Below are 14,959 nucleotides of genomic sequence, written 5' to 3'. Positions count from 1 at the left end.
GTCTGAGGTAGAATGCTATCGCTAGAGAAGAATATCACCCCGACGCTTACTGCTCTATATCATTTATGAAGATGTAATGGTGGAGCATCAGGACGCCTTGCTTTTTTTTCCTTAGGATTTTCCAACGAATATCAGAACCAAACCATTCACTTCCCTTTTAACAATACAAAATATTAAGATAATGGGGCTTCCCTGGTGGCGCAGTGGTTGAGAGTCCGCTGCCGAGGCAGGGGGCACGGGTTCGTGCCCCGGTCCGCGGAGCGGCTGGGCCCGTGAGCCATGGCCGCTGAGCCTGCGCGTCCGGAGCCTGTGCTCCGCAACGGGAGAGGCCCGCGTACCGCAAAAAAATAAGATAATGGGTTGCCACTCCTGCAAAAGAGACCTGGCGTTTTGTTTTCTCAGCCTGGATAGAGAAATAAGACACGTTATTTAATTTTATCTAAACATGTTTGTTTTTCACCTCATCTTCCGATTTAAAAACATGGCCAACCACAAGGAATAAGGCAAGTTAGACTCTCAATAACGTTAAGTTAAAAAAAAATGGGTATCCATTGTTTCTGGACCTCAAGTTTATTTATTGTATCATTTTAAGAGGCATCAATTTCGCAATGATGCCCAGACACCTCGTCATTAGAAACGGAACCCAACTTTAGAGTCGATAAGAAATTGACAAGGGGACCAAATTTGCGGTGGCTCCATAACAACGCGCATGCGTCTCCTAGAGGGCCACGGGGTTTCCGGGAAGCCAGCCAATCATTTTCCCCACGCAAACTCAGTGGCGGCACTTTCAACTGGATTAACAGGCCTCAACCCCGCATTCTAGTTCTAGTGTTTTTTATGCGAAGATAACCGATGGGGTTTGGAACAGAGGCTGTTGAGCTGCAACAGCTGCTGGCGTCTGAGAGAAGCCTTCGGTGGTCTTCGGCCTAATGAGCGGGCGGCAAAGAACGCTTTTTCAGACGTGGGGCTCAAGAGTCTCCCGATCTCCGAGTTGCAGCTCTGGACCTGAGCGGCCTCAGAGCCCTGGCATCTCCGGGGCGAGTTTTCCTGCAGCGGCACAGGCAGCAGAGGCGGCGGAGGCGACAGAGGCGCAGCCCGAGTCGGACGATGATGTGTTGCTGGTCGCGGTGTACGAAGCAGAGCGGCAGCTGAGTCTAGAGAATGGCGGGTTCTGCACCTCAGCGGGCGCCCTGTGGATTTACCCTACTAATTGCCCGGTGCGGGACTACCAGCTGCACATCGCCAGGACCGCTCTGTTCTGCAACACGCTGGTGTGTCTGCCTACCGGCTTGGGAAAGACCTTTATTGCCGCCGTAGTCATGTACAATTTCTACCGCTGGTTCCCCTCCGGCAAGGTTGTCTTCATGGCCCCCACGAAACCTTTGGTGACACAGCAGATCGAGGCTTGCTACCGGGTGATGGGTATCCCGCAGTCCCACATGGCCGAAATGACAGGTATCTTAGAAACAGTGGGCTAATTTGAAATTAAGAGCTGGGACCCAGGGAAAAGTATGCGTTCTGGGAAATAGCGTTAAAGGAATTCCTGACCCGTGTGGAATAGTCCCCAGATCACAATATGCTTATTTTACGTCTTCTCCCTTGAAACATCATCTGCTTGTAGCAAGTTCAGCTCTAATGAATAGGGTTGCTTTATTCAATCTTCAGAGAATTCCTGTATCTTGTCAAAGAATTTTGAAGTGATTATGTGTGTATACCCCATCGGTAAGTGAACATGAGTTTCTTCCGCAGAAGGATTTCCCAGTTGAAGAACTTTGTTCTCTTCAAATATTATGTCATTTTGTAGGAATTCTTTAATGGCAGTCTAGTCGTGGTTTTCGGTAAAAGCCAGCATTGACATTTGGACCACAACAAATCTTTAAAATGCATTCCCATGATTTGTCCAATTATCATCTTGAAAGCACATTACCAAAGCAGGAATGCATTCTGAAAATAGGCCAGGTTATTTATATTTTACAGATAACAGTCGGGAGTTTAGAATGTACAATGTCACTTTTATTTACAGGATCTACTCAAGCTTTCACCAGGAAGGAAATATGGGGCAGTAAAAGAGTCCATTTTCTTACACCTCAAGTCATGGTAAATGATCTTTCTAGAGGAGCTTGCCCTGCTGCTGAAATAAAGTGTCTAGTTATTGATGAAGCTCATAAAGCTCTTGGAAATTATGCTTATTGCCAGGTAATTTTGTTAAAAAGTATTTTATAGTGTAAATATATTGATGAAGAGCATTTTGGGGAATAATTATTAATGATGGAAGTTACTGATGGTATTATTATGAAAAGCCTTATATCTATTATCTCAACAGATGGTGATAGGAAATACTTTCCTTCATCCGTTCAAATCAGTCTCTGCTGTTGTTTGTTTTTAAATTTAAACAAGACTATTAGTGTCAGATGTAGATGATGAGAGTCTCGTTGAGGCAGTGATCCACTACCATATAGTGGTAGGTAGTTAAAACAATAATAGGTGGTGATAATAGGGAGAGGGTATAGAGTAAGAGTAGAGGGAAAGTTTATTTCATTTAGTGCAAAGAGATGAATTTCACTGCCAGTTTGTGATTTTATTAAGCAGTTTCCTTGGGGACTTTTAAGTATTATTATATCTCTGTATTATCTTCTTGAGAATTGTTATCTAGAGTTGATCTCAGTCAGGAAATGGATATATTTTTCCAAGTTAAATTAATACCCAGTGTGTTAAAGTTTCTGCTTGAAAGGAGCATTTTAAAAATTTTATTCTAACTGTGGAATTCATTTTGTACATTTAGCTTATATTTAGCAACTTCTTTTTTTTTTTTTTTCTTTTGGCTGTGCTGCACGCCTTGCAGGATCTCAGTTCCCCGACCAGGGATTGAAGCCAGGCCATGACAGTGAAAGCCCAGAATTCTAACCACTAGGCACCAGAGAACTCCCCTTAGCAACTTTATTTTCAAAAAATTTCTACACATTAGGTGAATTTTTTTTAAACTACAAGGCTATGCTTTCACTGAGTACAATGAGACATGACTGACTTCTTTAATATATAAATAGCACTAAGAATTTATACTACGCTCAATATTCCAGATACAGTTTCCAACAGGCACACAGCTTGTTGAAGAATGTAGCTTCCTGGGTTACAAACACAACACCACTTCTATAAAATGCTTGAGAATCCCTCCTGGAAAAAAAGTAATGTATCAGGGACATTTTGTCTTATATCAGTTTTTAATTAGGACAATTGTTCTTAAGTCTCCATTAAGTATAATGTTCTGGGGTTTTTTTGGCGGTGCCTCATGGCTTGTGGCTTGTGGGATCTTAGTGCCCTGACCAGGGATTAAACCTGGGCCCTTGGCAGTGAAAGCGCAGAGTCCTAACCACTGGACTGCCAGGGAATTCCCTATAATGTTCTATCTTTAAATGTATTCTGTATCATGTTTTAAAAAACTCCATAAATAATATTTTTTGAGTATTGATCAATATTCAGTTTGAGTCTCATTGAATTCATCTTTGACATGGGTTGAAATCAGAGCAGTTTTAAGATAATCTAGTTTTAGTACCATTTGCAATAGCAAGACATGGAAGCAACCCAAATGTGCATCAACAGATGGTTGGATTAAAAAAATGTGGCATATATATATATATATATATATATATATATATGACACACACACACACACACTGGAATATTAGCCATAAAAAAGAGTGAAATATTGTCATTTGCCACTCAGTGAAATAAATCAAACAGAGAAGTACAAATACTATATGATATCACTTATATGTGGAATCTAAAAAGATAATACAAATGAATGTATATACAAAACAGAAACAGACTCATAGACATAGAGCACAAACTTGTAGTTACCAAAGGGAAGAGGAAAGTGTGGAGGGACAAATTAGGGTATGGGATTAACAGATACAAACAACTATTTGTAAAATAGATAAGCAAGAGCGATTTACTGTAGAGCACTGGGAATTATGCCCATTATCTTGTAATAATCTGTAATATATAATATGCAAAAATACTGAATCACTATGCTGTACACCTGAAACTAAGACAGTATTGTAAATCAACTATACTTCAATTAAAAAAAAATAATCTGCTTTTAGTGTCCTACCTCTAATGTGGAACTATGGGATACTAAGAGCTGTTCCTGTGACTCAGTTTACTTAGGGGTCCTTTTTCCTTGTATTGGGGCATATGGGAATCTGGCAAATTATCCAGTATTGATTATGCCAGAAGTGGATGTTGAATTCAAACTGTAAAGCCTAGAGAGATGCTTTGGTGCCCCTTGGAAAATGTTTTAGGATTTAAAATGGAATTTAGATTTTAAAAATTACCCCAAATTAGCCTTATTTTTTTATGAATAAACTTAATTTTAAAATTGTGAGCCTTGCACATGAAATCTAACTTCTTTAAAATCTTTCCTAAAACAAACTTTTTTCATTTCAAATCTAATTTCACATTTGTATTTCATTTTTTTAAATTAATTAATTATTTTTGGCTGTGTTGGGTCTTCATTGCTGCATGTGGGCTTTCTCTAGTTGTGGCGAGCAGGGGCTACTCTTCATTGTGGTGTGAGGGCTTCTCATTGCAGTGGCTTCTCTTGTTGCGGAGCACAGGGTGTGTGGGCTCTAGGTGTTGCGGGCTCCAGGTGTGCAGGCTTCAGTAATTGTGGCACGTGAGCTCAGTAGTTGTGGCTCGCAGGCTCTAGAGCACAGGCTCAGTAGCTGTGGCTCATGGGCTTAGTTGCTCCGCGGCATGAGGGATCTTCCCGGACCAGGGGTCGAACCCGTGTTCCCTGTGTTGGCAGGCTGATTCTTAACCGCTGCGCCACCAGGAAAGTCCCTGTATTTAATTTTTTTTCTATTTTTCTGTTACGATTTATCTTAATCTGGCAAGTATGCATATGGATATAGCTGTAAGCCTAGACTGTGGCCCAAGCAATGGAGAATAAACTTGATCTTTTTCTACCATTTGCTCTTGAATTAGCCCTTTGAATATTTTGATTTGCCTCAGTATAGGCCTTGATGTTGTAGCTTTATGTATAGAAGAAACCCTAAAGTGTTATTTTATTTTATTATTATTATTATTTATTTTGCGGTACGCGGGCCTCTCACTGTTGTGGCCTCTCCCGTTGCAGAGCACAGGCTCCGGACGCGCAGGCTCAGCGGCCATGGCTCATTGGCCCAGCCGCTCCGCGGCATGTGGGATCCTCCCGGACCGGGACACGAACCCGTGTCCCTTGCATCGGCAGGCGGACTCTCAACCACTGTGCCACCAGGGAAGCCCCCTAAAGTATTTTTGATTGGGATAGAGTGTAAACCTAAATCATTTGCTCTTCAGATAACATAACTAAAGATAGTTCCATCTGCTAGCCCATCAGTACTCTAAATAAGGAATGATGATAGTGGATCAGATATACTAGCTTGTTTAACAGAATCATTTTTATTTTTGTATTGGGCAGATGAAATTAAAGAATTGTTTTTTTTTTTTAAGGTTGTAAGAGAACTAGTCAAATATACAAATCACTTTAGAATCTTGGCTCTTAGTGCCACACCAGGTAGTGATATAAAGGTAAGTAAAATTTATTAATGTTTAAGAAAATAAGAACTTTTGTATGTGACCAGATCAGTTTTCCATTCTAGTATTTAGTTTAACATCAGGAGTACAGCATTTCATATAAGATGCCTACCTTTTCTTCTGTGGTTGTAGGAGATTATCTACGTTAGAGTCTTCAGACTTCAGTGTGCCAAAGAATCACCTAAAGCTGTTTTTTAAATTTTTACTGTTTTATTTTGAAATGACTTTAGACTTCCAGAAAATTTGCAAAAATTAAAGTCTGTATATCCTTCACTCAGCTTCCCCTGTTAACATATTACATAACCATAGTAAAATTATCAAAACCAGGAAATTAACATTGGTACAATACTAGTAACTGATCTGCAAATCTTATTTGACTATTGCCAGTTTTCCCACCGGGGTCCTTTTCTGCTCTGGGGTCCATTCTATGATCCCACATTGCATTTAGTTGTCACGTCTCCTCAGTACCTTCCAGTCTGTGACAGTCCTCATTCTTTTCTTGTCTTCCATGACCTTGATGCTTTTGAAGAGTAGGTGCCAGTTATTTTGTAGAATATCCCTCAATTTGGGATTGTCTGATGTTTTCTTATGATTGGAGTGAGGTTCTGTATGCATTTTGGGCAAGAATACCCCAGAAGTGATGTTGTACCTTTCTTAGTGCATTGTATCCGAGAATACATGATGATTTGTCTTATTACTGGTGCTGTTAATTTTGACTTGGTTCAGATGATAACTTTCTGGTTTCTCTATTGTAAAACTACTGTTTTTCCCTTTTTAATTAAGTCTGTTGTGGGGGAGATACTATGAGACTATGTAAATATTCTGTTTTAGCATCCAATGATGGTTCTTGCTTGCAACAATTATTTCTGTGCTGTTTGCCGAATCATTATTTCCTCTTTCCCTCATTTCTTTTACATTTCAAAATTTGAATTCTTCTGTTGTGAAAAGCTGTCTTCTCTTCTCATTTATTTTATTTATTTATTTTTGCTGTACGCGGGCCTCCCACTGTTGTGGCCTCTCCTGCTGCGGAGCACAGGCTCTGGACACGCAGGCTCAGCGGCCATGGCTCACGGGCCCAGCTGCTCCGCGGCATGTGGGATCTTCCCGGACTGGGGCACGAACCCGTGTCCCCTGCATCAGCAGGTGGACTCTCAACCACTGCGCCACCAGGGAAGCCCCTCCTCATTTATTTTTAATTCAGGTCTTTACATCAATATGGACTAATGGATATATATATATATATATATATATATATATATATATCCATATATATGGATATATATGGATATATATATGGATATATATATTTTTTATTGGCTACTATCATTAATAATTTTGATTGTTCTAGATTGGGCCATTGAGAGTGCCTTGAAGATGGCTCCTGTGTCCTTTAGAATGCACTTTTTTTTGTTCGTGTGTTTGTTTTGAACACTTCCTAACTTACTGGTATCACAAGATATTTTATGATCATTTAGTGTCTTTCCAGTCCCCGCTGTGGAATCCACCATTTCTCTAGGGAGCTCAGAGGATGGTAAAAAGTTTTGAGCCCTATCCCATGCAGATTTTGAGCCTTATCCCATGACATTCTGATTTAGTAGCTCTGAATGGTCTTCTGTGTTAGGTTCTGGATAATTTCAAAGGTAGCTTTCAATTCTGCCAAGCCATAGACTTTTTTCCTTCTGTCCATAGCCTCGATTAGTTTTAGAAATTTCTATCCTATCATTTCTGCCCAACCTTTTTTAAACATGCTTGATTGTTTTTAGTCATCAAGTCTCTGCTTAAATATCACCTCTTCAGAAAAATTCACTCTTAAGCTATGAAAAGTCAACTCTTCCTATCTTGTTATTTTCTTCTTAATATCTATCACAATCTGTCATTCTTTTGCTTATTCATTTATTTGTTGTATTTTTGCTCCACTAAAATAGTACCGACATGAATGTAGGGATTATGTCTATCTTGGTTATGCCTCTATCACCAATTCAATACCTGGCATGTGGGAGTTACTCAAATATTTCTTGAATGAATGAATGATTAAAAATACTAAAGTCTGGGACTTCCCTGGCGGTCCAGTGGTTAAGACTCTGTGCTACCAACGCAGGGGGCACGGGTTCAATCCCTGGTCGGCGAACTAAGATCCCACATGCTGTGCGGCCAAAGGAAAAAAAAATACTGAAGTCTCAGTCAATTTTATAAAATGGTCATATATTTACTCTAGAGTTTGAATGTATGTGGACATTCAGTAACTATAGTGTACTACTGTATTAGGCATTATACTTAGTGTTGGGAATACAAAAATGACTAAGATGTGATTCTTGCCCTAGAGTATTTTTTGTCTGAAACTAAGCCCATGAGGCTTTACTAGTTTAAAAAAAAAGAGTTCTTAATTTCTGGATACTTTCAGGATTCTGTCTTCATCCTTCCCTCCATCCATCCATCCATCTCTCCCTTCCTTTCTTTTTTTCATCACACCCAGTAGTACTGTGGTCTAATGGTACAGCAGTTGTTTATACCAACAGGTTTTTTGTTTTTTCTTAAATTCCCTATTTTTACAATTAAGTTCCTTTATAAGCTTTTGGTGAATGAAATTTAGCTCCAGAAATATATTCACAGCATATATATTGATTTAAATGGAAAATATTCCACTCATTTATTTATTTATTTATTTTTATTTTTGGCCACACCCGCAGCTTGTGGTGTCTTAGCTCCCGGCCAGGGATCAAACCTGCACCCTTGGCAATGAAAGTGTGGAGTCTTAACCACTGGACTGCCAGGGAATTCCCTCCATTCATTTATTAATAATAGATTTAGTGTAGGACCTATGCCCTCAGTTTCTTAACAAGTCAGTTTGTAAAGTATTTCCAAGGTACATTTGTATCCTTTAGTAGTAACAGGACTTCTCTGTTTTCCCCATTAAAAATCAGTGGAAAAAAGTATTTGCCAGGGAATCAGGAAATCTGGGTTTTAGTTCTGGCTCTAAAATTGACTGTTATATAATGTTTTGGGGATTTGGTTTGCTAATTTGAAACTTCTATTTTGTCTGAGTCTTTATATATATTGACAAGATGTAACACTACCATTGGAAAGCACAAAATACATTTGAGGAACTTGTTGGACATTTTATCTCTTGGATGCTTGGCATGCAAGAAAGATGTTTCAAAAGCATTTTCCCCTATTGTGCCACTCCTGATGTGCTATAATTTGTAGTTTTAAAAAATATTTAATGATATAAATTTCTAATATTTTTTCAAAAACTTATTGCTATTTTATTTTTGTTAGTGGCAAACTAAAAAATTTAGTAAGTAATATAATATATAATCATACTTAATTGATTTTCTGTAGGCTGTGCAACAGGTTATTACTAATCTACTAATTGGGCAGATAGAGATTCGTTCTGAAGATTCTCCAGATATTTTGCCATACTCTCATGAAAGACGAGTTGAAAAGCTTGTTGTTCCTCTTGGTGAAGAACTTGGAGCTATCCAAAAGGCATATATACAGGTAAGCCATTTTTATCATAATTCAGTGTTTTAATAAATGAACTGATAATGTAATTATTTTACTTAACAGAATCGGACTGTGAGAATGTATAGTTATAATCATTTATATAATTAATATGGTAAAAAATTCTTTGAAATGACAATTTTCAGTATGAGCGCCATGTTTTATATGTACTGGCAAACTATTAGTTAAAGAGGAAATACAAAATGATGGACCGTTTCTAAAGCCAATTTAGTTTTGTATTTTCTTAAGTAAACCTTTTTTTTTTTTTTTTTTTTTTTTTAAATGTTGGGGTTAGGAGTTTATTAATTTATTTAATTTATTTTTGCTGTGTTGGGTCTTCGTTTCTGTGCGAGGGCTTTCTCCAGTTGTGGCAAGCGGGGGCCACTCTTCATCACGGTGCGCAGGCCTCTCACCATTGCGGCCTCTCCCGTTGCGGAGCACAGGCTCCAGACGCGCAGGCTCAGCAATTGTGGCTCACGGGCCTACTTGCTCCGCGGCATGTGGGATCTTCCCAGACCAGGGCTCGAACCCGTGTCCCCTGCATCGGCAGGCAGACTCTCAACCACTGCGCCACCAGGGAAGCCCCCTTAAGTAAACCTTTTAATTGCAGTATAACCAGCCCCCCCAAACATATGAACAGCATAGTACATTAAATGTAAGTGTGTAGCACAGTGAATTCACATAGTGAACACACCCAAAACATGTATCCAGACTCAACCAGAACTTTCTTTGTAAGGAAATATATTTTCAATATATTCCTCCCTGATCCCTTGTACAGCAGTGTTTCTCAACTGGGGACTATCTTGCCCACTTGGTGGCATTTGGCAATGTCTTGACACATTATTGATTGATTGGTTGTGTTGGGTCTTCGTTGCTGCACGCGGGCTTTCTCTAGTTGCAGCGAGCGGGGGCCACTCTCCGTTGCGGTGCGCGGGCTTCTCATTGCAGTGGCTTCTCTTGTTGTGGAGCACGGGCTCTAGGCGTGCGGGCTTCAGCAGCTGTGGCTCGCGGGCTCTAGAGCGCAGGCTCAGTAGTTGTGGCACATGGGCTTAGTTGCTCCGTGGCATGTGGGATCTTCCCGGACCAGGGCACGAACCCATGTCCCCTGCATCGGCAGGCGGACTCTCAACCACTGCGCCACCAGGGAAGCCCTAACTTTATTGATTTCTTTTAGAGTGCTTCTTTAGGCACATGTGGTCAGCAAAGCTGATCAGCAAAGCTAGAAGAGAGGAAAGATTGAAATGTACTAAAATAGATATATTTTAGGAAATAAGACTTAGGCAAATTACATATTGCTGTAGTAGGTCTTCATCTGGAGGTCGCCTTTTACCTTCACTGTGGCATCAAGCTCAGGACCTTTTGTCTGCTCTTTCCTCTGCCTGGAATGCTCTGTCTTCAGAACTTCTCGGGCTAGGCATACTTTATCATTCAGATGTCAAGTATTACCTCTTAAAAGAAACCATCTTTGGTGGCATGAACACGTGGAGAACTGTGGCAGCCTGCATGCCCAGTTCTCCCCTGAGAGCGCCCTGCTGTCACCCATGCAGCAATAGGCTCCGTTGCTTGCCCAACCCGGGCCACCGTCTCTCCTGCTGCTTGGTACCAGAGGCAGCCCTGGCCCAGAGCGGTCCATCCCCAGCCAGGAACCTTAGTGTGGGAAACCGGCTGCTTGGAGGTGGAAGGGCGCTGGCAAGGTCACAATCCAAGGGCCCGCTCCTCTGCATCCTGGGGCTGGATGACAGATGAGGCAGGGGGGTGCCCAGGCAGAGCACAATTGCTGCTCCTCTCCCCACCCCCCAAAAAAAAAGAAAGAAAGGAAGAAAGAGAGGAAGGGAGGAAGGAAAGAAAGAAAGAAACCCTCTTTGTCCACTTATATGATAGTGACCCCCTTCCCATCAAAGACTCTACAAAGCATTACTGTGTTGTAGGTTCTTAAATGCATTATCATAATCAAAATTCTCTATTTTCTTTGTTCACTTCTTTACTCCTTTCTTCCGTCTATTGAATGTAAACTTTAGGAAAATAGAAACTTCATTTGTCTCAGCCACAATATCCCCAGCATCAGGAACGATGCTTGATATGTAGTATATATTCAATGAATATATTTTTAAAAATATCTATTTATTTATTTGGCTATGTCAAGTCTTAGTTGTGGCACGCGGGATCTTTGTTGCGGCATGCAAGATCTTTCATTATGGCACGTGGGTTTCTCTAGTTGCAGCGCGGGCTGTCTCATTGTGGCACGCAGGCTCCAGAGCATGTGGGCTCAGTAGTTGCGGCATGCAGACTTAGTTGCCCTGTGGCATGTGGGATCCTAGTTCCCCAACCGGGGATCGAACCCACGTCCCCTGCATTGGAAGGCAGATTCTTAATCACTGGACCACCAGGGAAGTCGCTTAATGAATATTTTTGAGAGAATGAATCAGTGAATGAAATTAAATGTACTCAAGGAATTTTGATTTAGTCATCACTCTACAAATATTTACTTATGTGCTAGACTTGTTCTAGGCATTGAAGATGCAACAGAGCAAATCAAGGCCCTCCTTTCATTGTGCTTAGTTTGGAGGGAGAGGAGGAGAGTTAAGAAATAAACAGATAAACACATATGTTCGTTTTTTGTTTTTTTTTAAAAATAAATTTATTTATTTTATTTTTGGCTGCATTGGGTCTTCATTGCCATGCACGGGCTTTTTTTCTGGTTGTGGCGAGCAAGGGCTACTCTTCGTTGCAGTGCACCGGCTTCTCATTGTGGTGGCTTCTCTTGTTGCAGATCACAGGCCCTAGGCCCACGGGCTCAGTAGTTGTTGCTCGCGGCTCTACAGCGCAGGCTCAGTAGTTGTGGCGCATGGGCTTAGTTGTTCCGTGGCATGTGGGATCTTCCCAGACCAGGGCTTGAACCCATGTCCCCTGCATTGGCAGGCGGATTCTTAACTGTTGCGCCACCAGGAAAGCCCAACACATATGTTCTTGAATTATCGCTGAATCTAATAATTGCTTGTGCTGACTCTCACGTGGATTATCTGAGGATAATTGTCAAGTACTTTAAAACTTTATCATCTCTTCTGTGTTTACTTAAAAATTCATTTTAAGACAAACTTTATTTAACATATAATTTAATATATAAAACTATTTTAGTATGTGAGGAAATGTATTTGTAAAAGGATTTTAAAATAAACTAAATTTCTTTGAAATTTGCAGATTTTGGAAGCACTTGCAAGTTCTTTGATTCGGAGGAATGTTTTGATGAGAAGGGATATTCCCAATCTAACAAAATACCAGATAATTCTGGCAAGAGATCAATTTAGGAAAAACCCATCTCCAAATATTGTGGTAGGTATTTTAAAATAAATTTTGCTGATAGACTACATTTTTACTTAGAACCAGGATGAAATGTAAATAATGATTATTTTTTGGTATATATTAGCTCATCAAGAATTCAGAGGTGGTTTATATAGTTTATAAAAATATGAAAAAGATCTAGCAGGAATACAGTTTAATGATGTGAATTAAGATAAATTTATCTTATAACTTTTTTTTTTTTTTTTTTTTTCGCGGTACGCGGGCCTCTCACTGTTGTGGCCTCTTCCGTTGCGGAGCACGGGCTCCGGACGCGCAGGCTCAGCGGCCATGGCTCACGGGCCCAGCCGCTCCGCGGCATGTGGGATCTTCGCGAACCGGGGCACGAACCCGTGTCCCCTGCATCGGCAGGCGGACTCTCAACCACTGCGCCACCAGGGAAGCCCTTATAACTTTTAATTAAAAATTGGTCTTTTAGTTCACTTCTGTTTTGCAAAGTAAAAGGGTCATAAGAGGGTAGATTTTAACTAACTTTTAGACCCATAGCATTTAGTCTTAAATCTCCATACCGAGGTTGGATTAAGCATCACAGTAAGCTTTGTATTTTTAATCTTTATAGGAAAAAAATAGGTGGATAGGAACATATCCATCAAGTTAGGTCCAGAGTCAAAAGAGATGCTCACAAGCATGAAAAGGCACTGAGTCATTCTTGGAACCGAGAGGGAATGCATGTGCAAAAGGACAGAGGCAATTGAATGAAGGTATAAAGGAGACAGTGAGAAAACCAATTTGCCTGAGGTAAAGGATTGAGGGAGTCAGATATGATCTAGGTTGTGACCACCTGGGAGTGCTTTAAATGTTATGCTAGAAATATGGACTTTGTGGGAAACCACAAAGGGAATTTTCTGTGAAATTGCAGTGTATTATACTAGACTTTAATAAAATGTTTAAAGTTTCTGCTAGGAGTTAAAGGTTCATTAAAATTTTAAATCATAAATCTAAACCTGTTGAATTTGATCTCACTGATGAGAGTTTATGTTTTACAGAGACGTTGTTTTACCCTTTTAGGTAATTAGCGTGACATTTTTTTTTTTTTTTTTTGCGGTATGCGGGCCTCTCACCGCTGTGGCCTCTCCCGTTGCGGAGCACAGGCTCCGGACGCGCAGGCTCAGCGACCATGGCTCACGGGCCTAGCTGCTCTGCGGCATGTGGGATCCTCCCGGACCGGGGCACGAACCCGCGTTCCCAGCATCGGCAGGCGGACTGTCAACCAGTGTGCCACCAGGGAAGCCCTAGCGTGCCACTTTAAGGCATTTATCACTATCCTGGAAACATTTAAAATGAGTGTAACTGATATTAATGCTACTAAAAATGTAAGGTATTAAATAATAGTCTGCATCTCTAATAAAGGAAAATAATTAAAATATATTCTCAATGGTCTTTTAAAGGTATTTTATTGTATAGATATACTGACTGTATGCTCCTACAAAAGGAATATGTACTTTACTTTTCCTTGAGAGTAGTGGTTAAAAGCACAAGCACACTGGCCCAAATTTCCTAGGTTCAAATACTGGCTCTGCTACTTATCACCTACATGAGCTTCCACATGTGTAAAATGGGCATAACAATAGTACCTACCTCCTAGGTGTTAAGATTAAATAAGTTTGTATAAGTAGTGTGCTTATAACGGTGTCTGGTGCTCCCTGTCGGATGTTACTGTGGCATGTATACCTGGTGTTAAATGTTAGTGTTAAACAGTTTGATTAAATATTTGTCCTGATGTCAGAAACATTTGTGAGGATAGGCCCATATCTGTTTTATTTTCCCTTGTATCCCAAATGTCTAGCTCAGTGCTCGGCAAATAGTAGGTGCTTATTAAATTGTTTTGAAAGACCAAATAAATCTATATACTGCTAATAATTTACCTGCAAAGAAAAACAGCATATGATAAATATCCCCCCGTTCATTTATTCTCTTTAAAATGTTAAGTTTCATGTTGAATTAAATAAAGGGGCAGATTGTATATGGAAAGTACATTGACACCTTTCCATAGCAACATCTTAGGGCATTCAGTAGAACCAGTAAGTTCTGCATGGAACATGTATCTTCATTTCTTCCTCTGGGTAAATTTGATATATGCTTGTTTTTTCTAGGGACTGCAACAAGGCATAATCGAGGGAGAATTTGCTATTTGTATTAGTTTATATCATGGTTATGAATTATTGCAGCAAATGGGAATGAGATCATTATATTTCTTCCTTTGTGGAATTATGGATGGAACTAAAGGTAAATTATATGAAATTATTTTTAAAAGTGCTGACGTGTATTATTTTGGTTAACGATATGTATTGAGCCGTTTGGATTACTTAAGGTGCTTTATTTTAAAAAGCAGTGAAGGGGACTTCCTTGTGTGTCCAGTGGATTTCCTTGGTGGTCCTCCCCAATGCAGGGGGCCCGGGTTTGATCCCTGGTCAGGGAACTAGATCCCACATGCTACAACTAAGACCCAGCACAGCTTAATAAATAAATAAATAAAATAAAAAGCAGTGAAATAGTTATGTAACAAATTCTTTCTTTTTTCTTCCTT

At 40.2% G+C, this 14,959-nt stretch overlaps 1 protein-coding gene across 2 annotated transcripts in view; it reads left to right on the top strand.

Moving 5' to 3' along the window:
• Positions 1-830: 830 nt before the first annotated feature.
• Positions 831-14,959, top strand: part of FANCM (FA complementation group M) — a 57,641-nt gene continuing 43,512 nt past the window's right edge. For both annotated transcript variants that reach the window (XM_065871478.1, XM_065871479.1), the window contains exons 1-6: positions 831-1,455; positions 2,024-2,196; positions 5,491-5,568; positions 8,914-9,072; positions 12,274-12,405; positions 14,526-14,658. In XM_065871478.1, coding sequence (XP_065727550.1) covers positions 930-1,455; positions 2,024-2,196; positions 5,491-5,568; positions 8,914-9,072; positions 12,274-12,405; positions 14,526-14,658 — 1,201 coding nt within the window. In that variant the 5' untranslated portion in view covers positions 831-929. The remainder of the gene's footprint in view (positions 1,456-2,023; positions 2,197-5,490; positions 5,569-8,913; positions 9,073-12,273; positions 12,406-14,525; positions 14,659-14,959) is intronic.

This window comes from Phocoena phocoena, chromosome 2 (assembly GCF_963924675.1).
Source record: "Phocoena phocoena chromosome 2, mPhoPho1.1, whole genome shotgun sequence".
NCBI classification, from domain to species: domain Eukaryota; kingdom Metazoa; phylum Chordata; class Mammalia; order Artiodactyla; family Phocoenidae; genus Phocoena; species Phocoena phocoena.
Note: the sequence above shows the minus strand (reverse complement) of the source record. Positions and strands in the feature narration are given on the sequence as shown.